This window comes from Oryza brachyantha, chromosome 4 (genome assembly GCF_000231095.2).
Source record: "Oryza brachyantha chromosome 4, ObraRS2, whole genome shotgun sequence".
Classification (NCBI taxonomy): Eukaryota; Viridiplantae; Streptophyta; class Magnoliopsida; order Poales; family Poaceae; genus Oryza; species Oryza brachyantha.
This window is the reverse complement of record NC_023166.2, coordinates 8237961-8265556: the sequence shown is the minus strand read 5'-3', so window position 1 is coordinate 8265556 and position 27596 is coordinate 8237961. Positions and strand designations below refer to the sequence as shown.

The 27596-nt window shown below is 41.9% G+C and overlaps 4 protein-coding genes across 4 annotated transcripts; all 4 read left to right on the top strand.

The window, feature by feature from the left end:
- The first annotated feature begins 1036 nt into the window (after positions 1 to 1036).
- On the top strand, positions 1037 to 3092 carry LOC121054185 (protein XRI1-like). Its single transcript, XM_040523176.1, has 8 exons — positions 1037 to 1154; positions 1255 to 1365; positions 1446 to 1582; positions 1667 to 1745; positions 1844 to 1925; positions 2027 to 2079; positions 2413 to 2493; positions 2584 to 3092. The coding sequence occupies exons 1-8, from the start codon at positions 1037 to 1039 to the stop codon at positions 2835 to 2837; spliced, it is 915 nt and encodes a 304-aa protein (XP_040379110.1). The 3' UTR covers positions 2838 to 3092.
- Positions 3093 to 5086: 1994 nt separating this feature from the next.
- LOC102711696 (eukaryotic translation initiation factor 3 subunit H-like) lies at positions 5087 to 13183 on the top strand. The gene is made up of 19 exons (XM_040522979.1): positions 5087 to 5216; positions 5321 to 5430; positions 6018 to 6134; positions 6247 to 6350; positions 6636 to 6702; positions 7117 to 7250; positions 7329 to 7377; positions 7457 to 7528; positions 7630 to 7731; positions 7821 to 7888; positions 8234 to 8386; positions 11193 to 11245; positions 11346 to 11456; positions 11537 to 11673; positions 11758 to 11836; positions 11935 to 12016; positions 12118 to 12170; positions 12504 to 12584; positions 12675 to 13183. The coding sequence occupies exons 1-19, from the start codon at positions 5207 to 5209 to the stop codon at positions 12926 to 12928; spliced, it is 1836 nt and encodes a 611-aa protein (XP_040378913.1). The 5' UTR covers positions 5087 to 5206; the 3' UTR covers positions 12929 to 13183.
- A 1999-nt stretch (positions 13184 to 15182) lies between these two features.
- Positions 15183 to 19050, top strand: LOC102699561 (eukaryotic translation initiation factor 3 subunit H). Its single transcript, XM_040523682.1, has 12 exons — positions 15183 to 15307; positions 15412 to 15521; positions 16109 to 16225; positions 16338 to 16441; positions 16727 to 16793; positions 17207 to 17340; positions 17419 to 17467; positions 17547 to 17618; positions 17720 to 17821; positions 17911 to 17978; positions 18324 to 18476; positions 18671 to 19050. The coding sequence occupies exons 1-12, from the start codon at positions 15298 to 15300 to the stop codon at positions 18726 to 18728; spliced, it is 1044 nt and encodes a 347-aa protein (XP_040379616.1). The 5' UTR covers positions 15183 to 15297; the 3' UTR covers positions 18729 to 19050.
- Positions 19051 to 23558: 4508 nt separating this feature from the next.
- LOC121054273 (nod factor hydrolase protein 1-like) lies at positions 23559 to 25393 on the top strand. The gene is made up of 2 exons (XM_040523608.1): positions 23559 to 24900; positions 24998 to 25393. Exons 1-2 carry the CDS (start codon positions 23643 to 23645, stop codon positions 25222 to 25224), a joined length of 1485 nt encoding a protein of 494 aa, XP_040379542.1. The 5' UTR covers positions 23559 to 23642; the 3' UTR covers positions 25225 to 25393.
- Positions 25394 to 27596: the final 2203 nt, after the last annotated feature.

The window sequence follows — 27596 nt, the reverse complement described above, 5'->3', positions numbered from 1 at the left end:
CCGCACACACACCCCGTGGTACTACGTCCCTGCCAAATTTTGCTCATTGATAATCACACTAGTCTATCTACTTAATTTTCTTAATTGGTTAATTAAATTTTGGTTCGCATAAGTTTAGATGGCCTTTACAAAACATATATATATATATTTATACATGTAAAACGAGACAAAACTATTATATATCTTATAAAAAGAATTCATCAAACATATGCACTGGTGCGAGAGGAGCAATGGCTGGCTGGGCTTCTGGATTAGGAAGGCCATGAATACGAGAGAGATCCACCCATCCATCCATCCGGCCCTGTGCGCGTAGGCGTTGTAGAGAGAGAAATAATGAGGAGAGAGAGAGAGGTGGGAGCGAGGGAGGCGTTTGAGCACGCCAAAAAAATTTTCCATTTCTTTCTCTTTCTCCTCTCGCTTCCCCTTCCTCCGGGGCCTACAAATGCGGCTGCGGCTGCGGCGCAGGCAAAGGAGAGGGCGGAGTAGCGTGGAGTGGAGTCAAAGGAGACGGAGGGAGGGAGGGAGCAGGAGTGTGCGGGGACATTGTTAAACAACGGCTAGTTGTTGTCGTCGTCGTCGACCGGACCCATGGACCCGTGCGGCGGCGGCGGCGGAGGAATCGCCGATGAACAAATGTGGGTGGGGAGGTGTGGGTTCTTGTGGTTCTTGGCGGTTTTTTTTTCCGGGGGTTTGTGGCGGCGGCGTAGATTGGTGGGCGGGGGCGTTTGATTTGGTCGAGACGGCGATGGAGGGACTGGAATCCGCTAGGATTATCGCCGTTTGGGGATCTAGAAATGGTGGAGAAACCTTGCGGTCTGTGGCGATTTGGTGTTAGGATGTGGATTTTGGGGTGATCGGGTCTGGATGATACGCCGCCGCCGTCGAGGAGCACCAAGCGCCACCGAGCAGCCATGGCGAACCGTACGGGAGACAAAAACCCTAGGCCGATTCAGTTGTTCTTGTCGGGAAGGGGGGGCGCAAAACCTTTGGGCATTCGGCTGTTTCGATTGTCTGCAGAACTGATTACTGCCTGAAAATGGCATGCTATTTCACCGTGCTACTTAAGTGCTTTATATCATATTTTTGTAATTGTTGCTGCAGCCTGTGGGACTGGCAAGCCGCGGAGCATTGTGAAAGCAATGTTGCATCTCATGGTATGTCACTCAAAATCAGTAAATCATAACATTGTTTCATAGATTTGTAGTATCTGTTTCGAGTTTCCACTTACTATTGTCATTTCTTTTTTTACATCAGACGCGTCTAGATTCGTGTGGGATTGCCTCAATCAAGATGATGATGACCTACTGGGGTTGCTGGGCAATCAAACTCCTCTAAGGGACTGCCGTGGCTTCTTTGATATTGATGGTAGGAAGTTTCTTGTTCTTACTACTATGAATTGATATTCCTCTGGAATGTTTGCTGAATGGAGCTGTTACTTGAGTCAGATTTCACCTGCAAGGAGACATTAGACATAGAGGAATCTCGGGAATCGAAGCGGCGGCGCATATTGGAGTACCCTTCTGAGTCTAATCGGTCAGAAGATGGTAAACATGAAATAAGTTCCCCCTTGACCACATCCGAGGTAATCCATTAGCACCTAGCTATCTTCCAAGTTAGTGCATTGTGATGTTCATTTCATTTCTTCTTTTCCTGATCCGTGTCTCAGGCATCAGAGATATCATTGCTTTGCACTGATGAACCTCAGAGCTTCAATTGGGATTCACAGAACAGTTCAAATAATTTTGGTTTGTCTTTTGCTTTTCACATTGTATGTTTGACAAATTCTATTTTTATGCCTTTTGTTTTGCTAGCTAACTGAAAATTTTGGCATCTGATACAATAGATTCTTTGGCAAATGGAGCATTCTACCAGCCATCAAATAGTCATATGAATAATTGCTCTGATGAAAGTCAAGTGCATTTCAGGCATGACCAAACGTTAATTCGCCTCTATGTCCACAGAAATCACAGTATTTACTTTATCATTAATTTCAGTCGTAACAAGCTAAGCTTGGATTGATTTTTAGGCTTTCTAGCCAGGAGAGCGTTACGTATACCACTGATCAAGGTGGGATGTCAGGTCAGTGCAGAGTGTACATCTACAGTGTTGTTAAAGTCAATTTTCATTTGTTTTCGGACATAGTTTGTAATCTATGCATCAGCTTCCCATTTCACCACGGTTTGTCCTTTAGTCCCTTGAGATATTTCTAGAGAACATTTCATCACTGATTGTCCTTTAGTCCCTTGAGATATTTCTAGAGAACATTTTGAGTGCTGTGTTTCCTTCAGTGCAATGCCATATTTTCAGTTGCTCCAAAACTCTGTAATGATTGACGGTCATATAGTTTCAGTGTCTTGCTGCAACCAAGATTTTGTAACTTTGGTGGGCAACTTACCAGTTCTTCTATGACAGGAACAACTGAGAATGATTCAGTGACAGAGAGTCTTGTAATGCAGGAGACTAGGAAGCTTTCTACACTTAAAGTATCTAAAGGTATTTCAGTTTGACAACATCTTACTATGTAATCAGCATTTCTTATTCGAACTGACTTGAACTTTGAGTTTTGTCTCTGCTGTTACATAGGAAACTCACAGGTTAAGGTGAAGCAGAACTTAACTACAACTATAGCATACCCTTTTACCCTCATCAAACCATCTTGGGAGGAAGGAGATGTCATCACTCTGAAGGATATAAATCAGCGAATCCGTGCTCCTCCAAAGAAGGCTCCGGAAACACTGGGCACTTCAGCATTCTCTGGCAAGCCAGTCATTGGCAAGACAAGAATCAAAACTGACGGGGGCAGAGGCAGCATCACAATACTAAGAACAAAAGGTTGACAGTCTAACAACTTGTTTCTCAGCCATTACCTCAATTGCTCTCAGCAATTTGGTCTCCACAGCTCTTTGGTTTCCCATCTCAGTTTTTTCCCCATGGATTTGGTATTTAGGATGACTACCAATGGCTAACTTCTTCAAAGATTCACCATTCTTCCTGTGTACATTAGCGGCATGCGGCTAATGTTATATATGAGAGAGTTTTGCGTTCAGAAACAATTTCCCTCTACTGCATCTACTTAAGTCAGATGTTGTTCAGGATTTTCTCCCATTTTTTTCAAATCGCTGTCCATTCTGGAAAGAATGTGTAATCCTGACATTTTATTATTTTTTTTCTTACAATATATATTACACATACAATGGAGTTATTACATCCAGTACTACATTGTGTATACATTACAGACTGGCAACAGGAAGTACCTGAGGTAGTCCAATACTCCTATTGTCAGAAGACAGTCAATTAGGTTAACGATCAGTTACCCCCAGTCCCTGACGCAATCGTCTGAAAGTTGAAACATGTTAAAATATGTTCTGATGTAGCATCACTGTTATCTAAACAAAAATCTTCCCATAAAAGAAGGCAATCTCTTCTTTTTAAGAAGGCAATATCTTATTTGTTAAGAGTCTCATTGTTTTGTTGAAATTAAGCATAAACAAAATGATTTATTAATGATTAAAAAATAATTTATAAATAAAACTTTTACATATGTGTTTTTAACGATCTAAAAACAATATGTGGAAAATAATCTACGGTGGTACATTGAGATAAGGAACACGGTAAAGAAGGCACCGTCAATAGATGACAGAAGAGAAAGACAATCCCTTATTTGCAAGAGAAAATGGTGAAACACACGTTCCTAAAATGTAAATCGTAGTTTGAGATTTCCATTTGTAGCAAATAACTCTCTTGTAATTCACTTTGTTTCGAGATTGCCCTCTATCGTCACTACTAATGTATTTCGTGGTTATTTTCCTCACATTCTATATGACTTGACTTATCTTATGGCCAACGTGCATCAGTACTTCTACTATTGCAGGAGCTGGACGAGATTGTTGCACACGATGAGATGCTCTCTTGTGACGTTCGGATGCTTGAGTTTTGTCCACGTTGTCACACATCATTAGACTCGTGTTCCATATCAACAGTGGACAACGTTGTCCATGAGCGCGCTCGATTAGTGGACCTGGTGTTTAGCTACGATGCTGAGATAAAGATCATCGATGTCAACCTGCCAATGTCATAGCAGGATTTACCTAGCCTACTTTCAGAAAAGCTCGTCAAGAACAACCATAGTCACCTCTAGCTTGTTTGCTAGTATGTAAGGTGGAGACAAAAAAAAAAAACATAAACATTGACAATGGCAACTCTTCTCTTGTATAAGCTATAGGGCATAGTGAAGTTCACAACTTTGAGTTTGGTTAGATATGTTTGATTGGCATGACCACGGTGGGCATTATTTGTTATCTTTGTTGGGCTAAAAGTCTTAAAACCAAAAGCCTTAAATCATTGTGCACCCGAGAAAGGATATTATCATTTACCTCTTGGGAGGCCATAAAATACCATTTCTTTTTTCACGAATGTGTGAAAAACACGACAATCAATTAGAAAAAAGTAAAATGAGTATACGAATTGTAACACAAAGAAGCACACACAAAATGAGAAGGTGCTAGTCGAGAGCTTATGGAGCTATTACAAAAGAAATATCATTAGAACATATATATTATTTGATTTTTCAATCTTAAAAAAGATAAGAAGCAAAGTTTACACTTTGAGTTTGAGTGGAAAAGAAAAATGCGAGAAAAAATTGCAACCCTTGCCACGTAGCCCCAACAAAAATCATCTAGTGAAAAACAAGCTGACGACACTAGTAGAGAGCACGCCGGATGCTAGTAGATAGAAAGCTACGCCGAACGACCGGGGCTACGGTGCCCTCAGCAAGATGCGAGAAGCTTTGCAGAGCGGTCGGCTAGGCCGAGCTGGAGCTGCGCCGCGTACGTGAAGGGTCCAAGCTACTCGACCCGTCGTCACGTTGAGCATGCCCTGGGCGCGTACGTGAAGGGTCCAAGCTACTCGACCCGTCGTCACGTTGAGCATGCCCTAAGCTGGCTTCGCAAAGGTAAAACTGAAAAAGGAAATGGAAAAAAACAAACCATCGCTTAGATTAATTCCGGCCGTTAACCCTTTCATCCGACGGCTCCCAAATGAACACGTACCACTCGTAACACTAAAACCAAACCGGTTTGGGGGGGCCGGAGCAGATCTGCGCCGCATATCAAACCGCCGCAGGCTCGACCCAAAACCCTAGCTCTCGCCTCCTCCTCGACACCCGCCGCCGCCGCCGTCGACGAGCACCAAGCTCCACCGAGCAGCCATGGCGAGCCGTAAGAGAGACGAAAACCCTAGCCCCCTGTCTCTGTCTCTATCCCCGTTTTGTGTACGGCTTCTGACTCCGGTCTGGCTGGACGGTGGGTGGGTGTGTTTGCAGCGGCAGCAGCAGGGGCACCGGCGGCGGGAGTGAGGTCGTTCCTGCAGGCCGTGTCGACCGTCACCGAGGAGGCGCCGTCTCCGCTCCGCGTCGTGCAGATGGAGGGCCTGGTGATCTTTTCTTTTTGTCCCTCTGCTCGATCCCTCCTCCGCTCCCCCGTTGTTTTCCCTTTCGTAGGATTCCTATGTGTAGGCTCGTGAGATGAGATGTAGTGGGAAGCAATAGCTTTCCGACGGATCTGTTTGTGTGGTGAAGTTCTCTTAATTTGCGATTAGTGTTTGAACCAGCCGAGGCGTTTAATTTTTCTAGATCAAGCTAGTTACCTGATTTCCGTGATATTTGATCGGCAACCTTTGGGTTTAGAAGTGGAGGGATTCGTTGAGGTCGTTAGGAATATTGTGGCACTCTTTAAAAAAGATTGTAGTGTCTTTGGTTCTTTATTGATTTGCTGCATAGAGGGTAGTGTATAGACCGGGTTTGACGAAGGACAAGTTTTTCTCCCGTAGCTGATTTATCGTTATGCCAATCATGAAATGTAAAACAATAATTGAACATATAAATTATATTGAACCTTTAGATCAGATGCTATGAGGACCAACCACATTTTCTTTTAGCCTCTGTTTTAGGAAGCACGTTTGGTTCTGGTACTTTTAGGTTCGCACTCTGAAATCTCTCTCTCTCTCTCTCAATCATGCAGGCTGTCCTGAAGATCATTAAGCACTGCGAGGAGTTTGCACCCGCTTTGGTTACAGGGCAACTGCTTGGTTTGGATGTTGGCAGTGTTCTCGAAGTGACAAACTGTTTTCCTTTCCCGGTGAGTCTAGCATATGTTTATACTGGCTTATGTCTTTTACTATGACTTGATTAATTCCAGTATACTTGGGTCTCTTTCAGTTCATAGATTTAACACTTTAATTTTACCACAGATGAGAGAAGACGATGAAGAAGCGGATGCAGATGGTGCAAATTATCAGCTTGAGATGATGAGGTGTTTGAGGGAGGTTAACGTTGACAATAACACTGTTGGATGGTATGATGAGACATTTCATATGATAAGCCAGTGATATTTTTGTATATTTAATTAATTTATGCATAATTCAAAGTGGCCTCTTACATGTGCTTCGACGAATAACCTTTGAGTTTATAAGTGCTATCGCACTCTGTTTTGTGGTCTTTGATCTGCTGGCTTTGATTTATTCATAAAGAATTTTAGGTTTTAACTGCCATTCCTGTTGTATGGCCCCACTATCAGATTTAATACATTATCATAATAAGTTGTAATGACTCTTTATTTTTTCCGTACCTATGCTTACAGGTATCAATCTTGCTTGCTTGGGTCTTTTCAAACTGTGGAACTGATTGAAACATTCATGAACTATCAGGTATGTAAATATATATAAGGTGCATATTGATCATTTTTTTTTCCGTTACTGTTGGAATATCCTCTCCCAACTTTGTTGGCTTACCATAGAAGTAGCTGAAAGTAGCCATTCACATAGCATCAGCGTGTACAGACAAATAGGACAGCAAAAACAGTGTGTTCTTAGTTTACCTTCTTTAATTAGCATTTAATCTTTTTTGGCATGAATCAATCTTTAGTCCATTGTCATCTATTTGCGCCACAGTGTCCGAGAACTCATGTTGTACATCCAATGTAGTATATACACAAGATTACATGTAACAGATGTATGATGGTTACATTATGATCCTATATCAAATATATATGAGTATGTCTAAAGAATCACTTGCTTAATTTTCTTAAATGGCAAGCGGAATATAACAGTTACATGTTACAGGAGAATATCAGGAGGTGTGTGTGCATTGTTTATGATCCGTCTAGATCAAATCAAGGGGTGTTAGCTCTCAAGGCCTTGAAACTCACAGATTCATTCATGGATCTTTACCGTAACAATGGTTTAACTGGAGAGAAGTACTGTTTCTTTTCTATAACTCAATCCTTGTAATAATCTGTAAGATTGTACATACAAATGATTCCATATTTTTACAGGTTAAGAGAGAAGAAATTGTCATGGGTTGATATCTTTGAGGAGATACCGGTATGCATTTTTTTTCATCTTCCATGTCAATTTGAACTGATTTTATGTCCTGATGTGTATTGTCTTATTTGTCTCTTAGATTAAAGTTTCCAACTCTGCACTTGTCAGTGCCTTCATGACGGAGCTGGAACCTGAATCACCTGTTTCACAGGTTCATGGCTGAGAGTTTACCTGTGAAATTTCTTGTGTGGCCTTTGTTGCCGTCCTTCTTTAGCTACTCTGGAATTATATTACTTGTTTTACTTGTTTCAGTGTGATTTTGACCGCCTTAAATTGTCAACGGCTCCCTTTATGGAAAGGAACTTGGAATTTCTGATTGGGTGCATGGATGATCTTTCATCGGAACAGAACAAGGTTACCTTTTGAATTGAGCATTTGCACAAATTTGTGATGTTAATGTGATAAATCTACTTATCTAACTGAGTGTTGTCCTTGCGATGTAGTTCCAATATTACTATCGCAACGTCTCGAGGCAACAGTCACAGCAGCAGGCATGGCTTCAAAAGAGAAGGTGGAAAACAAATGCTTAATACATAATGATATTGATATCCATTAGTTCTTGTACTGTTGACTGTATTGCATATTGTGACCCTTTCATATTCTGTGGCTTTGCCATAGTCCATTGTCCATAGTATAGCTTTCTACACAAGGTGCCCTCATAGAAATTAGCAATACAGCTCTTCGCCATAGTCCATACTTTCTACACAAGGTGCCCTTGCAGAAATAAGCAAAGCAGCTCTTTGCCATAATCTTTAGTCTAACTTTCTAAATGAAGTGGTCTCCTAGAAATGAGCAAAGCATGCAACTTGTGTATGGCCATTTACACCCCCTCCTTGTTTTGTGCTACTACATTCAGGCAAGAGAACATGGCAAGAAAAGCTGCCGGAGAGGAGCCATTACCAGAAGAGGATCCATCTAATCCCATTTTCAAGCCAATCCCTGAGCCCTCACGTTTGGAGGGTTATCTTGTAACCAACCAGATCTCCAGCTACTGCAACCATATTAATGGGTATGGATTCTGTACTTCTGTAGCAATTTCCTGGTGCAGTATGGTACATAAAATGCCCTTCTTTTATGGAATCGCTTAATTATTGGCATTCCAGAGGAATATCAATTCATAGTAGTAAGAACAAGAAACTTCCTACCATCAATATAAAAGAAGCCACGGCAGTCCCTTAGAGGAGTTTGATTGCCCAGCAACCCCAGTAGGTCATCATCATCTTGATTGAGGCAATCCCACACGAATCTAGACGCGTCTGATGTAAAAAAGAAATGACAATAATAAGTGGAAACTCGAAACAGATACTACAAATCTGTGAAACAATGTTATGATTTATTGATTTTGCTTTCACAATGCTCCGCGGCTTGCCAGTCCCACAGGCTGCGGCAAGAATTACAAAAATATGATATAAAGCAACTTAAGTAGCACGGTGAAATAGCATGCCATTTTCAGACAGTAATCAGTTCTGCAGACAGTCGAAACAGCTGAATACCCAAAGGTTTTGCGCCCCCCCCCATCCCGACAAGAACAGCTGAATCGGCAGACGAAGAACGAATTCAGCATGCGAACCTGACGAAAGCACACGCTACACACGCACGCACGACCCATCCAGCCCCGATCACCCCAAATCCACAGCCTAACATCAAATCACCACAACCCTTCATCTGCACGACGTGGAGCGGCGACGGTGAACACGGCCTACAGGAACGACCTCACTCCTGCCGCCACCGGTGCCCCTCCTGCTGCCGCTGCAAACCAGAGTCAGAAGCCGTACACACACACACAGAGGCCTAGGGTTTTTGTCTCGTACGGTTCGCCATGGCTGCTCGGTGGCGCTTGGTGCTCCTCGACGGCGGCGGCGTATCATCCAGACCCAATCACCCCAAAATCCACATCCTAACACCAAATCGCCACTGACCGCAAGGTTTCTCCACCATCTCTAGATCCCCAAACGGCGATAATCCTAGCGGATTCCAGTCCCTCCATCGCCGTCTCGACCAAATCAAACGCCCCCGCCCACCAATCTACGCCACCGCCACAAACTCTCGGAAAAAAAATAAAAACCGCCAAGAACCACAAGAACCCACACCTCCCCACCCACATTTGTTCATCGGCGATTCCTCTGGCTCCAACACCAAACAATGTAATGTAAACAAAAAAAAATGAAATGATTGGAGCCAAAAATGACAACCCCCACCCCAACACCAAACAATGTAAAACCGCAATTTGTGTGAAAACGTAGAAAAATATTTACATGTATGTACATGGTTTGAAAAAATTTATAAAAATGTACATATACCGTGGGACGGGTTTGCGGCACCGCTGGGTGACGCGTCCCATCGTCGTCTTTAGGGTGGTAAAAAGAAAAAGTCAAATGACATATTTGCAAACGGAATATAATTTACGAATAAAATTTTTATATACATGTCATAGTGAGCTAAAAACCAAAACTAAAAAGTAAACATCGGTGAAAAAAACCTTAAAATCAACTCTAAATTTAAGGTTAAAAATTTAAATTCTGGGTTATAAGCATAATCCAAAGCCAGAAGATAGAGGTGACGATGCCGCACACACACCCCGTGTACTACGTCCCTGCCAAATTTTGCTCATTGATAATCACACTAGTCTATCTACTTAATTTTCTTAATTGATTAATTAAATTTTGGTTCGCATAAGTTTAGATGGCCTTTACAAAACATATATATTTATACATGTAAAATGAGACAAAACTATTATATATCTTATAAAAAGAATTCATCAAACATATGCACTGGTGCGAGAGGAGCAATGGCTGGCTGGGCTTCTGGATTAGGAAGGCCATGAATAGGAGAGAGATCCACCCATCCATCCATCCATCCATCCAGCCCTGTGCGCGTAGGCGTTGTAGACAGAGAAAGAATGAGGAGAGAGAGAGAGAGGGGTGGGAGCGAGGGAGGCGTTTGAGCACGGAGTGGCAACGGCCCACGAACGCTTGCATCTGCATGCCCAACTGCGCGTCGACCAAAAAAAATTTTCCATTTCTTTCTCTTTCTCCTCTCGCTTCCCCTTCCTCCGGGGGCTCTACAAATGCGGCTGCGGCTGCGGCGCAGGCAGAGGAGAGTGGCGGAGTAGCGTGGAGTGGAGTCAAAGGAGACGGAGGGAGGGAGCAGGAGTGTGCGGGGACATTGTTTGCAATGGCTAGTTGTCGTCGTCGTCGATCAGACCCATGGACCCGTGCGGCGGCGGCGGAGGCAGAGGAATCACCGATGAACAAATGTGGGTGGGGAGGTGTGGGTTCTTGGCGGTTTTTATTTTTTTTTCCGGGGGTTTGTGGCGGCGGCGTAGATTGGTGGGCGGGTGCGTTTGATTTGGTCGAGACGGCGATGGAGGGACTGGAATCCGCTAGGATTATCGCCGTTTGGGGATCTAGAAATGGTGGAGAAACCTTGCGGTCTGTGGCGATTTGGTGTTAGGATGTGGATTTTGGGGTGATCGGGTCTGGATGATACGCCGCCGCCGTCGAGCAGCACCAAGCGCCACCGAGCAGCCATGGCGAATGGGTTGTGGTGATTTGATGCTAGGCTGTGGATTTGGGGTGATCGGGGCTGGATGGGTCGTGTGTGCGTGTGTAGCGTGTGCTTTCGTTAGGTTCGCATGCTGAATTCGTTCCTCGTCTGCCGATTCAGCTGTTCTTGTCGGGAAGGGGGGGCGCAAAACCTTTGGGTATTCAGCTGTTTCGACCGTCTGCAGAACTGATTATTGTCTGAAAATGGCACGCTATTTCACCGTGCTACTTAAGTTGCTTTATATCATATTTTTGTAATTCTTGCTGCAGCCTGTGGGACTGGCAAGCCGCGGAGCATTGTGAAAGCAATGTTGCATCTCATGGTATGTCACTCAAAATCAGTAAATCATAACATTGTTTCATAGATTTGTAGTATCTGTTTCGAGTTTCCACTTACTATTGTCATTTCTTTTTTTACATCAGACGCGTCTAGATTCGTGTGGGATTGCCTCAATCAAGATGATGATGACCTACTGGGGTTGCTGGGCAATCAAACTCCTCTAAGGGACTGCCGTGGCTTCTTTGATATTGATGGTAGGAAGTTTCTTGTTCTTACTACTATGAATTGATATTCCTCTGGAATGTTTGCTGAATGGAGCTGTTACTTGAGTCAGATTTCACCTGCAAGGAGACATTAGACATAGAGGAATCTCGGGAATCGAAGCGGCGGCGCATATTGGAGTACCCTTCTGAGTCTAATCGGTCAGAAGATGGTAAACATGAAATAAGTTCCCCCTTGACCACATCCGAGGTAATCCATTAGCACCTAGCTATCTTCCAAGTTAGTGCATTGTGATGTTCATTTCATTTCTTCTTTTCCTGATCCGTGTCTCAGGCATCAGAGATATCATTGCTTTGCACTGATGAACCTCAGAGCTTCAATTGGGATTCACAGAACAGTTCAAATAATTTTGGTTTGTCTTTTGCTTTTCACATTGTATGTTTGACAAATTCTATTTTTATGCCTTTTGTTTTGCTAGCTAACTGAAAATTTTGGCATCTGATACAATAGATTCTTTGGCAAATGGAGCATTCTACCAGCCATCAAATAGTCATATGAATAATTGCTCTGATGAAAGTCAAGTGCATTTCAGGCATGACCAAACGTTAATTCGCCTCTATGTCCACAGAAATCACAGTATTTACTTTATCATTAATTTCAGTCGTAACAAGCTAAGCTTGGATTGATTTTTAGGCTTTCTAGCCAGGAGAGCGTTACGTATACCACTGATCAAGGTGGGATGTCAGGTCAGTGCAGAGTGTACATCTACAGTGTTGTTAAAGTCAATTTTCATTTGTTTTCGGACATAGTTTGTAATCTATGCATCAGCTTCCCATTTCACCACGGTTTGTCCTTTAGTCCCTTGAGATATTTCTAGAGAACATTTCATCACTGATTGTCCTTTAGTCCCTTGAGATATTTCTAGAGAACATTTTGAGTGCTGTGTTTCCTTCAGTGCAATGCCATATTTTCAGTTGCTCCAAAACTCTGTAATGATTGACGGTCATATAGTTTCAGTGTCTTGCTGCAACCAAGATTTTGTAACTTTGGTGGGCAACTTACCAGTTCTTCTATGACAGGAACAACTGAGAATGATTCAGTGACAGAGAGTCTTGTAATGCAGGAGACTAGGAAGCTTTCTACACTTAAAGTATCTAAAGGTATTTCAGTTTGACAACATCTTACTATGTAATCAGCATTTCTTATTCGAACTGACTTGAACTTTGAGTTTTGTCTCTGCTGTTACATAGGAAACTCACAGGTTAAGGTGAAGCAGAACTTAACTACAACTATAGCATACCCTTTTACCCTCATCAAACCATCTTGGGAGGAAGGAGATGTCATCACTCTGAAGGATATAAATCAGCGAATCCGTGCTCCTCCAAAGAAGGCTCCGGAAACACTGGGCACTTCAGCATTCTCTGGCAAGCCAGTCATTGGCAAGACAAGAATCAAAACTGACGGGGGCAGAGGCAGCATCACAATACTAAGAACAAAAGGTTGACAGTCTAACAACTTGTTTCTCAGCCATTACCTCAATTGCTCTCAGCAATTTGGTCTCCACAGCTCTTTGGTTTCCCATCTCAGTTTTTTCCCCATGGATTTGGTATTTAGGATGACTACCAATGGCTAACTTCTTCAAAGATTCACCATTCTTCCTGTGTACATTAGCGGCATGCGGCTAATGTTATATATGAGAGAGTTTTGCGTTCAGAAACAATTTCCCTCTACTGCATCTACTTAAGTCAGATGTTGTTCAGGATTTTCTCCCATTTTTTTCAAATCGCTGTCCATTCTGGAAAGAATGTGTAATCCTGACATTTTATTATTTTTTTTCTTACAATATATATTACACATACAATGGAGTTATTACATCCAGTACTACATTGTGTATACATTACAGACTGGCAACAGGAAGTACCTGAGGTAGTCCAATACTCCTATTGTCAGAAGACAGTCAATTAGGTTAACGATCAGTTACCCCCAGTCCCTGACGCAATCGTCTGAAAGTTGAAACATGTTAAAATATGTTCTGATGTAGCATCACTGTTATCTAAACAAAAATCTTCCCATAAAAGAAGGCAATCTCTTCTTTTTAAGAAGGCAATATCTTATTTGTTAAGAGTCTCATTGTTTTGTTGAAATTAAGCATAAACAAAATGATTTATTAATGATTAAAAAATAATTTATAAATAAAACTTTTACATATGTGTTTTTAACGATCTAAAAACAATATGTGGAAAATAATCTACGGTGGTACATTGAGATAAGGAACACGGTAAAGAAGGCACCGTCAATAGATGACAGAAGAGAAAGACAATCCCTTATTTGCAAGAGAAAATGGTGAAACACACGTTCCTAAAATGTAAATCGTAGTTTGAGATTTCCATTTGTAGCAAATAACTCTCTTGTAATTCACTTTGTTTCGAGATTGCCCTCTATCGTCACTACTAATGTATTTCGTGGTTATTTTCCTCACATTCTATATGACTTGACTTATCTTATGGCCAACGTGCATCAGTACTTCTACTATTGCAGGAGCTGGACGAGATTGTTGCACACGATGAGATGCTCTCTTGTGACGTTCGGATGCTTGAGTTTTGTCCACGTTGTCACACATCATTAGACTCGTGTTCCATATCAACAGTGGACAACGTTGTCCATGAGCGCGCTCGATTAGTGGACCTGGTGTTTAGCTACGATGCTGAGATAAAGATCATCGATGTCAACCTGCCAATGTCATAGCAGGATTTACCTAGCCTACTTTCAGAAAAGCTCGTCAAGAACAACCATAGTCACCTCTAGCTTGTTTGCTAGTATGTAAGGTGGAGACAAAAAAAAAAAACATAAACATTGACAATGGCAACTCTTCTCTTGTATAAGCTATAGGGCATAGTGAAGTTCACAACTTTGAGTTTGGTTAGATATGTTTGATTGGCATGACCACGGTGGGCATTATTTGTTATCTTTGTTGGGCTAAAAGTCTTAAAACCAAAAGCCTTAAATCATTGTGCACCCGAGAAAGGATATTATCATTTACCTCTTGGGAGGCCATAAAATACCATTTCTTTTTTCACGAATGTGTGAAAAACACGACAATCAATTAGAAAAAAGTAAAATGAGTATACGAATTGTAACACAAAGAAGCACACACAAAATGAGAAGGTGCTAGTCGAGAGCTTATGGAGCTATTACAAAAGAAATATCATTAGAACATATATATTATTTGATTTTTCAATCTTAAAAAAGATAAGAAGCAAAGTTTACACTTTGAGTTTGAGTGGAAAAGAAAAATGCGAGAAAAAATTGCAACCCTTGCCACGTAGCCCCAACAAAAATCATCTAGTGAAAAACAAGCTGACGACACTAGTAGAGAGCACGCCGGATGCTAGTAGATAGAAAGCTACGCCGAACGACCGGGGCTACGGTGCCCTCAGCAAGATGCGAGAAGCTTTGCAGAGCGGTCGGCTAGGCCGAGCTGGAGCTGCGCCGCGTACGTGAAGGGTCCAAGCTACTCGACCCGTCGTCACGTTGAGCATGCCCTGGGCGCGTACGTGAAGGGTCCAAGCTACTCGACCCGTCGTCACGTTGAGCATGCCCTAAGCTGGCTTCGCAAAGGTAAAACTGAAAAAGGAAATGGAAAAAAACAAACCATCGCTTAGATTAATTCCGGCCGTTAACCCTTTCATCCGACGGCTCCCAAATGAACACGTACCACTCGTAACACTAAAACCAAACCGGTTTGGGGGGGCCGGAGCAGATCTGCGCCGCATATCAAACCGCCGCAGGCTCGACCCAAAACCCTAGCTCTCGCCTCCTCCTCGACACCCGCCGCCGCCGCCGTCGACGAGCACCAAGCTCCACCGAGCAGCCATGGCGAGCCGTAAGAGAGACGAAAACCCTAGCCCCCTGTCTCTGTCTCTATCCCCGTTTTGTGTACGGCTTCTGACTCCGGTCTGGCTGGACGGTGGGTGGGTGTGTTTGCAGCGGCAGCAGCAGGGGCACCGGCGGCGGGAGTGAGGTCGTTCCTGCAGGCCGTGTCGACCGTCACCGAGGAGGCGCCGTCTCCGCTCCGCGTCGTGCAGATGGAGGGCCTGGTGATCTTTTCTTTTTGTCCCTCTGCTCGATCCCTCCTCCGCTCCCCCGTTGTTTTCCCTTTCGTAGGATTCCTATGTGTAGGCTCGTGAGATGAGATGTAGTGGGAAGCAATAGCTTTCCGACGGATCTGTTTGTGTGGTGAAGTTCTCTTAATTTGCGATTAGTGTTTGAACCAGCCGAGGCGTTTAATTTTTCTAGATCAAGCTAGTTACCTGATTTCCGTGATATTTGATCGGCAACCTTTGGGTTTAGAAGTGGAGGGATTCGTTGAGGTCGTTAGGAATATTGTGGCACTCTTTAAAAAAGATTGTAGTGTCTTTGGTTCTTTATTGATTTGCTGCATAGAGGGTAGTGTATAGACCGGGTTTGACGAAGGACAAGTTTTTCTCCCGTAGCTGATTTATCGTTATGCCAATCATGAAATGTAAAACAATAATTGAACATATAAATTATATTGAACCTTTAGATCAGATGCTATGAGGACCAACCACATTTTCTTTTAGCCTCTGTTTTAGGAAGCACGTTTGGTTCTGGTACTTTTAGGTTCGCACTCTGAAATCTCTCTCTCTCTCTCTCAATCATGCAGGCTGTCCTGAAGATCATTAAGCACTGCGAGGAGTTTGCACCCGCTTTGGTTACAGGGCAACTGCTTGGTTTGGATGTTGGCAGTGTTCTCGAAGTGACAAACTGTTTTCCTTTCCCGGTGAGTCTAGCATATGTTTATACTGGCTTATGTCTTTTACTATGACTTGATTAATTCCAGTATACTTGGGTCTCTTTCAGTTCATAGATTTAACACTTTAATTTTACCACAGATGAGAGAAGACGATGAAGAAGCGGATGCAGATGGTGCAAATTATCAGCTTGAGATGATGAGGTGTTTGAGGGAGGTTAACGTTGACAATAACACTGTTGGATGGTATGATGAGACATTTCATATGATAAGCCAGTGATATTTTTGTATATTTAATTAATTTATGCATAATTCAAAGTGGCCTCTTACATGTGCTTCGACGAATAACCTTTGAGTTTATAAGTGCTATCGCACTCTGTTTTGTGGTCTTTGATCTGCTGGCTTTGATTTATTCATAAAGAATTTTAGGTTTTAACTGCCATTCCTGTTGTATGGCCCCACTATCAGATTTAATACATTATCATAATAAGTTGTAATGACTCTTTATTTTTTCCGTACCTATGCTTACAGGTATCAATCTTGCTTGCTTGGGTCTTTTCAAACTGTGGAACTGATTGAAACATTCATGAACTATCAGGTATGCAAATATATATAAGGTGCATATTGATCATTTTTTTTCCATTACTGTTGGAATATCCTCTCCCAACTTTGTTGGCTTACCATAGAAGTAGCTGAAAGTAGCCATTCACATAGCATCAGCGTGTACAGACAAATAGGACAGCAAAAACAGTGTGTTCTTAGTTTATCTTCTTTAATTAGCATTTAATCTTTTTTGGCATGAACCAATCTTTAGTCCATTGTCATCTATTTGCGCCACAGTGTCCGAGAACTCATGTTGTACATCCAATGTAGTATATACACAAGATTACATGTAACAGATGTATGATGGTTACATTATGATCCTATATCAAATATATATGAGTATGTCTAAAGAATCACTTGCTTAATTTTCTTAAATGGCAAGCGGAATATAACAGTTACATGTTACAGGAGAATATCAGGAGGTGTGTGTGCATTGTTTATGATCCGTCTAGATCAAATCAAGGGGTGTTAGCTCTCAAGGCCTTGAAACTCACAGATTCATTCATGGATCTTTACCGTAACAATGGTTTAACTGGAGAGAAGTACTGTTTCTTTTCTATAACTCAATCCTTGTAATAATCTGTAAGATTGTACATACAAATGATTCCATATTTTTACAGGTTAAGAGAGAAGAAATTGTCATGGGTTGATATCTTTGAGGAGATACCGGTATGCATTTTTTTTCATCTTCCATGTCAATTTGAACTGATTTTATGTCCTGATGTGTATTGTCTTATTTGTCTCTTAGATTAAAGTTTCCAACTCTGCACTTGTCAGTGCCTTCATGACGGAGCTGGAACCTGAATCACCTGTTTCACAGGTTCATGGCTGAGAGTTTACCTGTGAAATTTCTTGTGTGGCCTTTGTTGCCGTCCTTCTTTAGCTACTCTGGAATTATATTACTTGTTTTACTTGTTTCAGTGTGATTTTGACCGCCTTAAATTGTCAACGGCTCCCTTTATGGAAAGGAACTTGGAATTTCTGATTGGGTGCATGGATGATCTTTCATCGGAACAGAACAAGGTTACCTTTTGAATTGAGCATTTGCACAAATTTGTGATGTTAATGTGATAAATCTACTTATCTAACTGAGTGTTGTCCTTGCGATGTAGTTCCAATATTACTATCGCAACGTCTCGAGGCAACAGTCACAGCAGCAGGCATGGCTTCAAAAGAGAAGGTGGAAAACAAATGCTTAATACATAATGATATTGATATCCATTAGTTCTTGTACTGTTGACTGTATTGCATATTGTGACCCTTTCATATTCTGTGGCTTTGCCATAGTCCATTGTCCATAGTATAGCTTTCTACACAAGGTGCCCTCATAGAAATTAGCAATACAGCTCTTCGCCATAGTCCATACTTTCTACACAAGGTGCCCTTGCAGAAATAAGCAAAGCAGCTCTTTGCCATAATCTTTAGTCTAACTTTCTAAATGAAGTGGTCTCCTAGAAATGAGCAAAGCATGCAACTTGTGTATGGCCATTTACACCCCCTCCTTGTTTTGTGCTACTACATTCAGGCAAGAGAACATGGCAAGAAAAGCTGCCGGAGAGGAGCCATTACCAGAAGAGGATCCATCTAATCCCATTTTCAAGCCAATCCCTGAGCCCTCACGTTTGGAGGGTTATCTTGTAACCAACCAGATCTCCAGCTACTGCAACCATATTAATGGGTATGGATTCTGTACTTCTGTAGCAATTTCCTGGTGCAGTATGGTACATAAAATGCCCTTCTTTTATGGAATCGCTTAATTATTGGCAATGGTCCTCACAGTAAGCTAAAATAGAACTTCAGGTGCCCTTTAACTCCTTGCGCCTATTCACCAGTCATATTTATATTTGCCTTTATTTGCCTTTACCACTACAGGGTTGCTGGCCAGAACTTCAACAGGCTATACTTGATGAAGGCTTTGCAGGAAGATTAGACGGCTAGGTGTTGAGTGGCAGTTGTGGGATTTGACTTTAAGCATTGTATTAGATGTCAATTTTGCGATGGTCTTTATGCAAGCATGCCCATAGCCTATTTTGCTAAGAAAGCCAGATATTCAGGTTCCGCTAAAAAGACACTATCATACTGTACCAATCTTCTGCATACGAAGCCTGCAGTGTTACCAATTGATTTTACCATTTCGTTGGTTTGTTGTGATGTTTAAATCATTACCAGTTCACTCAATTTAAATGACTGCGATATAGTAATTAAATGATTGTGGTTCTGCCAATGCCAAGTGGCAAGCTTGCTTACTGCTTGTTTGGGTCTAGAGTACTTGTTTCCAAACAGCATCTTAGACGACGTTGAATGGTTGATAACAATTGGTGCTCCATGAATGCAGCTGTTGTGACTGTTTGTTGTGTTGCTTACTAGTAGAGCACAATTATGACAGTTGATAGCAACTAACTGGATAGTACAGAACTTGAGCATCTACAAGAGAACGATCAAATGACAAATGACTCTTTATATTAAATTACAGTAATTATATTGTAAAAATGATCTTTCAGAAATTACTCATATGACTTGTTATGTTATTTGAATGGTTAATTTTGTTTCCTCAATAGTCAAATCAAGAGATGCAGAAAGTAAATATGAGAGTATGTAAGAGATGTTGGAGTTTTCAAAATTTGAATAATGGACCTCCTAAAATACATTCAACTTCATTAATCTTCGATGCAAGGATGCTCGTTTGGGTTTGGAGGGTTAGTTATCTAGCGGGAAAACGTAATAACAGAGTAGTACATGATCAATTAATTATTAATTATAAAAAATATAAAATACACGATTTAGCAAAATTTTTACAAAAAATACATGATTTAGCAATGATTTAGCAATTAGTGAAGCGTGTACGTGAAAAATAAGGGATTTCTATAACTTACCCTTGCTGCCCAACGCGGCTTAAGCTACTTCATATCCTCCCCAGGGTGGTGGGTGATAGTATGCTGCTTATGAAAGGTCTGGTCATTTTTTACTTGGTTTATAAACTAAAATTTGAATTAAATTTCAATATTAAGTTTAGGGTTCTTTTTAAGGTTTTTTTATTAAAGTTTATTTTTTGGCCTTTGTTTTTAGATCGCTAGAATATTTATAGAAAAATTTTATTCATAAATTATTTTCTTGTTTGCAAATCTTTTTTTTGAAAAGAGCCAAACGATGACCAGAGAATTTGGCCACTTGGATCTTCCATTTTGTCTGAATTTGAATCAAAAGAAGTCGAGTCAAACTTTAACTACTCACAATCCACGAACAGTGCATAGCTCAACTAAAAGGTAATTGGGGCGATTGTTTAACTTATTTATGAAAAAAACGAATGGTATATTTGTAAATAAAAATAATTTATGAATAAAAATTATATATGTATTCTTAGCGATCTAGAAGCCAAGGCTAGAAAATAAAGTTTGATAAAAAAACCAAAATCAACTTTAAATTTAAGGTTAAAAATTTAAATTTTAGTTAATAACCATAAATTTTAGTTAATAATCATAAGATGAAACAAAAAGATAACGGTGAATGAAGGGAGCTGTCACATGTCATGAGCAATCCACTGGCCTATCTCCGGGTCCTCCTCGATGCAAATTTTCTCACTATTTTTTTTCTTCCCTCCTAATAATTGACGATAAATATCACACATTTTATCGTAAGAGAGAAAATTGTGGCTAGCAACCAAACAACTACTTTCAAAATTGCTTAATGTTAGACGTGATAAAATATATGGTTAACACTTTAAAAGTGCCTACAAGTGTCTACTTAGCTTGGGTTTTACTACTTGGCTACTTAGGTTGAGTGAGGCACAATCCAAACAGCCTCTCCAAGGACATATGATGGTCTGTGTCCTATTCGGTGAAGGGTGAGGTTGGGCACATGCACATGCGTTCGCCGTGGACCATTCAGAGCCGGGGCAAGCAGAAACAACCAGAGTGAGACAGACAGAGCCGGCCCAGCTACAGCCATCCCATTTAGTTCACTTGTTTTTAGTATTTTGAACCAAATTTAGATTACTAAAATTTAAATTAAGATGATACATATATGGTGAAAATAGATATATTGTAGTTAAAAAAAAATTCTGAACCAGATGACTAGAAAACCCCCCAGACACTATATAGCTCTGCCTCTGCATTTACTCAAACTCAAGCTCACATTTCAAAAATAATCCCCTGCTCACTCCTTCCCCCCTGCCTCTTAGAAATATTCTACAGTAAAAAAAGAACTGTTCCAAGATGTTGAGATTTTTTTAAAAAAATTTAAGGGTGAGTATAGTAAGATGGCGTGAGCGAGTTATAAGAATGGTTACGGTAAAGTCGTGCTTATGTGAAGAGGAGAGAAGGGGGAGAGAAGACAAACATGTTACATATATATGCAACCAGTTGTAAGGTGAGATGACGGTTAATAACACACTATACTATATCTGTAGCTAATTACTCTATAGGTGAACTAAGTTGGCTATATGCAGCAATTACTGTATAGAATTAATTACTGGCTTTGCTTCAAACATACTACAGAGGTCATAAGCTGAACCATTACGAACTACAAAAATCAGGCATCATGATCATGGTAAGCTACTTTAAAAACAACAGCCTAAACACACAAGATAAACAAATTGCTAAACCTCATCTACTACTAATCCCTCTCCACGGTAGTGCTGCTGCTGCTGGGTTGGTCCGGACATACACGGCGGATGACCCACCCTGAAGAGTGGAGACAAGAGAAGCAGAGATGTATGTGCGCACTGCACGCACGGATTGTCACGAGGATCATCTCCTTCCAAAATACAGAGGGCAATCACGAGATGCAGAGTCACATATACGCATCGGCACTACTCCACTGTAGTAGTAGGCCGTGTGCTTTTACTATTCATTGTCCCCTGTTATTTTCTTGGTTTTTTGGGACGTTTTTAGTTAAACGATATATATTTTTTAAAATAATTATATATAGAAGTTTGTCAACTCATATGTATAGAGTAAAACTTTATAATGGTTAATTTTATTATTTGTACTTATTAAGTAGTTATTATAAAGATTAGAAAATCTTTTTTTTAATTACATTTACCGGTGGCCGGCCAGGAACAATTCTCCTCCTGCTCCTGGAAGATTCAGGCACCGTTTTGTTTCTAAAAACTTTTCTAAAAAACATCACATTAAATCTTTGGAAGCATTAAATATACATGAATATTAAAAATAATTACACATTTATGGGAGAAATCGTGAGACAAATCTTTTGAGCCTAATTAGCACTCCCTCCGTCCCTAAATATTTGACGCCATTGACTTTTTTTATACATGTTGGACCATTCGTCTTATTTAATTTTTTTAAAAGATGTAAAATTATATATATGCATAAAAGTATACTTAATAATAAATACATTGATATAAAAATAACTAGTAATTATGTAAATTTTTTGAATAAGACGAACGATCAAATGTGTATTAAAAAGTCAACAGCGTCAAACATTTAGGGATGAAAGTAGTACATGATTAGCCACACATGCTACAGTAACCAACATATACTAATAACGGATTAATTAGACTTAAAAATATTTATCTCGCGGTTCCGAGCAGAATCTAAAATTTGTTTTATAATTAGACTACGTGTTGATGTGAACTTATTTTCTAAAAATTTTTGGAACTAAACGCAGCCTCAGCCTCCCCGGCCTCCTCCTCTCTTGGATTATTGGGTCCTTGTGATCACAGCCTTCTGGTACGTCTTTCCGTTGCCACTTGGTTTTAACCACGTGAAGCTTTGCGGGATATACACGCAAGAGTTCCAAATAGTTTAGGGCTTTTTTGGAATGCAGAATTCAAAAACACATATGCATAGAAAAAAAACATAGGATTTATCATGCCATGCCAACTTCATCATACGGAGGAATTGCTCAACCATGTCGTTTAGTTGCTTTAAGGAAAATCGTATAGGAACTTGAAGAGAAGTTGGCATAAAATCGTATAGAAAATCGTATATGGTAGAATGAGCATATATATATATTTTCAAATAATTTAGACCTTTCCTCTATTCCAAAGGAGCCTTAGACGGAACTCGATCATCTCTGCAAAATGGATACTGTTCTTCTTCACAAGTTTGTTATTTTCTCCAACCTAAAATAAGTGTAATCGGAGGTAGTAGGTATTTTTTTCCTGGTTAGTATACACATCTTTGAGTACGTCGCTACGACGAGCACATGCTCGAAGAGATGAGATTAGTAGCGAATATCAGACCTTACTAAATTCCTATTGTAAGCACAACTAACATGGTTAGTAGATTCATGTAACAATGACTTTACACTCAATATCGGTAAATTCTCCATAAGTCTAATGACTTTACATGTTAGACCATCTTCAAGAGGCTAGTCAAATCTTACTAGCCAACTAGTTTTATGACTATCTACATTTCTTACTACTCCACTCTAAGAGACTAGTCCAATCCTACTAATATTTTTTCTAGGTTGCGACTGTCCATAGGTCCAATGGAGAACTCCTTCGTTAAGATATTTGAACCATGGATAACCTCATGACATAAGCACCGAATAGAAACATACTGCAATTTATTTATTTACTCACATACAATATAGAATATAAACTCAGAGATATCTAATTTTCCTACAGTAACTACTAGTTTAACCTAAAATGCCGATAAGGAAATATGAAAACATAATTTTGTTGCAGCAATGCCAACTCTGTCCATCCAACACTGAAGTCATCGACAAGCACAAAAAAAGTCCATGACCACAAAGCCACAAGGCTTTTTTTTATTTAATCTCGGTCTGTCACTTGAGTGAGTAAACTTGCATGCAAATGCAAACACTTGCATACCAACACAACCCAACCCAACCTAGATTCCCCTCACTCCCATGAGCGTCCATGGCACAAAAACAATGCCTTCTCCCCACCCACCCCCACCTCCGCGCCCTTCCTCACTCGCCAATGGCGGCCAAGAACGGCCGCCGCCGCCGCCACCTCCACCTCCTCTCCACCATTCTTGCTCTCACTGTCTCCTCGCTCTCGCTCGCGGACGCGGCTCCGCCGGCGGCGACTCGTAGGAGCCAAGAACCGCGAGAGGCGGTGCGGGCTGGGTACTACCTCGCCGCCGACGCGCACCTCCGGCCGCTCGCCGCGCTCGACGCGTCGCTGTACACGCACCTGTACTATTACGCGGTGGGCGTCCACCCGGCGAGCCGCGCGCTGCTGCTGCCGGCGGACCCGGCCGGGGCGAGCCTCCTGGGGAACTTCTCCAGGGCGGTCAAGGCGAGGAACGGCGCCGTCAGGACCGTGCTCTCCGTCGGCGCTGCCGCCGGCGGTGCGGTGGCGGGGTCCGGGTCGTCCGACCCCGCGTTCGCCGCCATGGCCGCCGACCCGGCGTCCCGCGCGGCCTTCATTGGCGCCGCCATCGCGGCCGCCAGGGAGAACGGGTTCGACGGGCTCGACGTCGCGTGGCGGTTCCCGGCGTCGGCGGTGGAGATGGCCGAGTTCGGGTTCCTCGTCACCGAGTGGCGCGCCGCGGCCCCCGCCGGGTTCCTTCTCACGGCCACGGTGTACTTCTCCAACCATGTGTTCGACGCGCCGTTCGCCGGCGTGGACTACCCGTCCGAGGCCGTGGCGAGGAGCCTCGACTGGGTGAACGTCATGGCGTTCGGGCTCCGGCCGGCCACCGCCAACGCCACGGCGTTCGACGCGCCGCTCTACGACAGGGAGTCGCACTACTCGGCGAGCTACGGCGTCGTGTCGTGGCTCGACGCCGGCGTGCCGGCGAGCAAGGTGGTGATGGGGATCCCGCTCTACGGCCGCTCCTGGTTCCTCCGCAACAAGGCCAACAACGGCGTCGGCGCGCCGGTCGTGGCCGCGGGGCCGAAGCAGCGAGGCAGCAACGCCACGGGCGCCATGTCCTACGCCGAGGTCCAGTGGCTCGCCGCGACGGTGACGCGCGGGGCGCGCGCGGTGATCACGGCCTACGACAACGCCTCCGTCGCGTCGTACGTGTCCGTCGGTGACGTCTGGGTCGCCTTCGACGGCGTCGCCGTCGTCGCCGAGAAGCTCGCCTTCGCCGCGCGCTGCGGCCTCCGCGGCTACTTCCTCTGGCCGGTCAACTACGACGACGCCAACCTCACCGTTTCCAGGCGAGGTTAGCCACGGAGCCACCCATGCTCCCTCCCAAGCTTTCCACTGTTCCATTCCCCGCGCGCCATTACTGAACACCGAGCTCCTCATTTTTCTTGCAGCATCACAAGTCTGGACTCAGAGCAAATTAGCCTCCTCTGAATTCAAGAACGTCACCGGCGGTGCCCGGCAGACGCAGGCGCCGGTGCAGCTGCCGCCGGCGCTCCAGTCGCCTGCGCCGACCGCGCCGACGTCGCCATCGGCGACCTCACGGCTATCCTGGACAACGCTGGTTCTGCTTGTGCATATCCACCTGGGTGCTCTGATTCTCTTCAGCTACCAAGTCTAGAAAAAAAAATATCACAAAATTCTTTGGTATTGATGAAGATGGCCGGCCGTGCTCGAATCCAGATTAGCCATTCGTTGTATTTGTAATTTCGTTTCAATTTGTACCATAGCAGCAGGTTCCAATAGGAGTTCACATCGACAAAATGGTTATCCCACCGTATTTTTTTATATGACGCCGTTGACTTTTAGGTTCATATTTGACCATTCGTTTTATTCAAAAAAATTATATAATTATTAATTATTTTGTTATAATATGATTTGTTATTATAGAAACTTTAATTATGCATTATAATTTTGCATATTTGGATATAAATTTTGAATAAGATGAATGGTCAAACGTGATTTTAAAAGTCAATGGTATCATACATAAAAATATGGCGGGAGTATAAAACAGTGTGGTTTAGCGACTGACAGTGAAAATGTTGGGAGTACTTCAGGTTGACATAACTCACTTAGCTGCTTCACTGAAAATGTGCAATGGGGGCACTGAAGCACTTACATTCATTAGTGGCAGGGATGGCCGTGATTTGGCATGCAGTTAAATTTAGTGACGGCTCTAATTTAACTAAATAGTTCTGTTACAAAAGAAAATTTAGTTCAACCCAGCCAACCCGACCCCTCCTGTGTAGTGTAGTGGTCAGTACTTGATTGCTATACTCACTTTGTTGTTGATTTCGGTTTGCCAAACATTTGTAACTAAGATACGTTATTGTCGCAATTTGTGTAACTAAAACATAACTAGCACAAGTTAGAGAAGTTTACTCAAATATATGGGTTTATGACAAGTGAGGATGCATAATCTAAGGGTGCATCATAACAAATATCTGATAACAAAACAAATACTAAGCTATATATGTTGGTCAAAGTTGCACGATAAAGTTACTGTAAAATGTGATCACTATCCAAACACCTGTTAACTCTAAGGCCATGCCCAATGCTCCATACTGGAGTGTGGTTTCAAGCCTCCAACTTGGATTTGAACAAGCGTAGATGAGAAAAAGAGAAAATACAGTGGCTTCAAACATGTTAGGCCGCGTTCGGCTGGATGAGGATAAGTTAACTCATCCCTGTCACGAAAAATATAGTAATAGATCAGTACATAATTAATTAATTATTAAAAAAAGATTAATATGATTTTTTAAACAACTTTTTTATAGAATTTTTTTGCAAAAAATACACCGTTTAACAATTCAGAAAGCGTGCGCGTGGAAAACGAGGGGGCATAAGTTATCTAACCAAGGCGGCGAACGCGGCCTTAGTGTGGTTCTTAGAAGACACATCTATCCTTTTGTTTCTGCTTATACTTATAAGCTAGAATTTAAATTTTTTACTTTAAATTTAAACTTAATTTTAAAGTTTTTTCATCATAGTTTATTTTAGAGATTATTTTTATATGTATATAAAATTTATATTTATAATTTTTTTATTTATAAATATGTTGTTTGACTTTTTTTTTTTACATAAAAAGTCAAATAATCACTCCATGATACTTCATGGGAGAAAGGAAGCGGATGATGTAAAGAGGGGAGGAAAGAACCGTCGTGGTAAGACGCCGCCGCCATCGGAGAAGAACATGTTGTTGCTGCCACCGTTGCCATTAGGAAGATCATCGCCGTCGTTGACTCACTGCCATGGCAGGCAATGGCATAGACATTGTTGCTCTGCGGCCGAATTGGGCAAGCCCATGGCTGGATCTGCACTGTTGCTGATCCTATTCCATGGCCAAAAGTACGGGGTGTTTGAGAGTTTATTCTCACTTAATTAAGAGTGAACAATTTGCATAGCCTATAGGAACTTACAACTACCTTAAAACACAGCGGAGGAATGTGCTTTTGACGCGACTCCGGCGGTTCCAGTTAAGTTGACAGAAAGGCTTATTTGTGCTCGTGACATGAAAAATCTATAAATTTGGACGTGTTCACAAAGGTTTAAATGGTGTATTTTTTTCTCCTCTTTGATCATGCGCACGTTTTTCAAACAACTAAATAGCATGTACTTTTAAAAAAAATATGAAAATTTCTTTAAAAATATAGAAGTATAGATTAATCTATTTTTTAAATTTACAATAACTAATATTCGATTAACCGTACACTAAAATTTCTCGTTGCGTGTACTAATTAGCCAAATGGAATTGGGGTTCGTGAACGCGCCCAAATAACGGAACACGCTGTAACAACACGGGCTTTTTAGCGCAGGTAGCTTCGGCTCAAATAAAATGAGGAATAATGAGCTGGATGTGTGGGAAATATCTGACCATATTAGCGTGGGAATACTTGTCCATTAATCACACCTATGCTTGCTTTTTCATGTTTCACAAGTGTAATGCATGACATATCCGTACACCTCGTGCTGATTTTCTTTCTTTTATTTTTT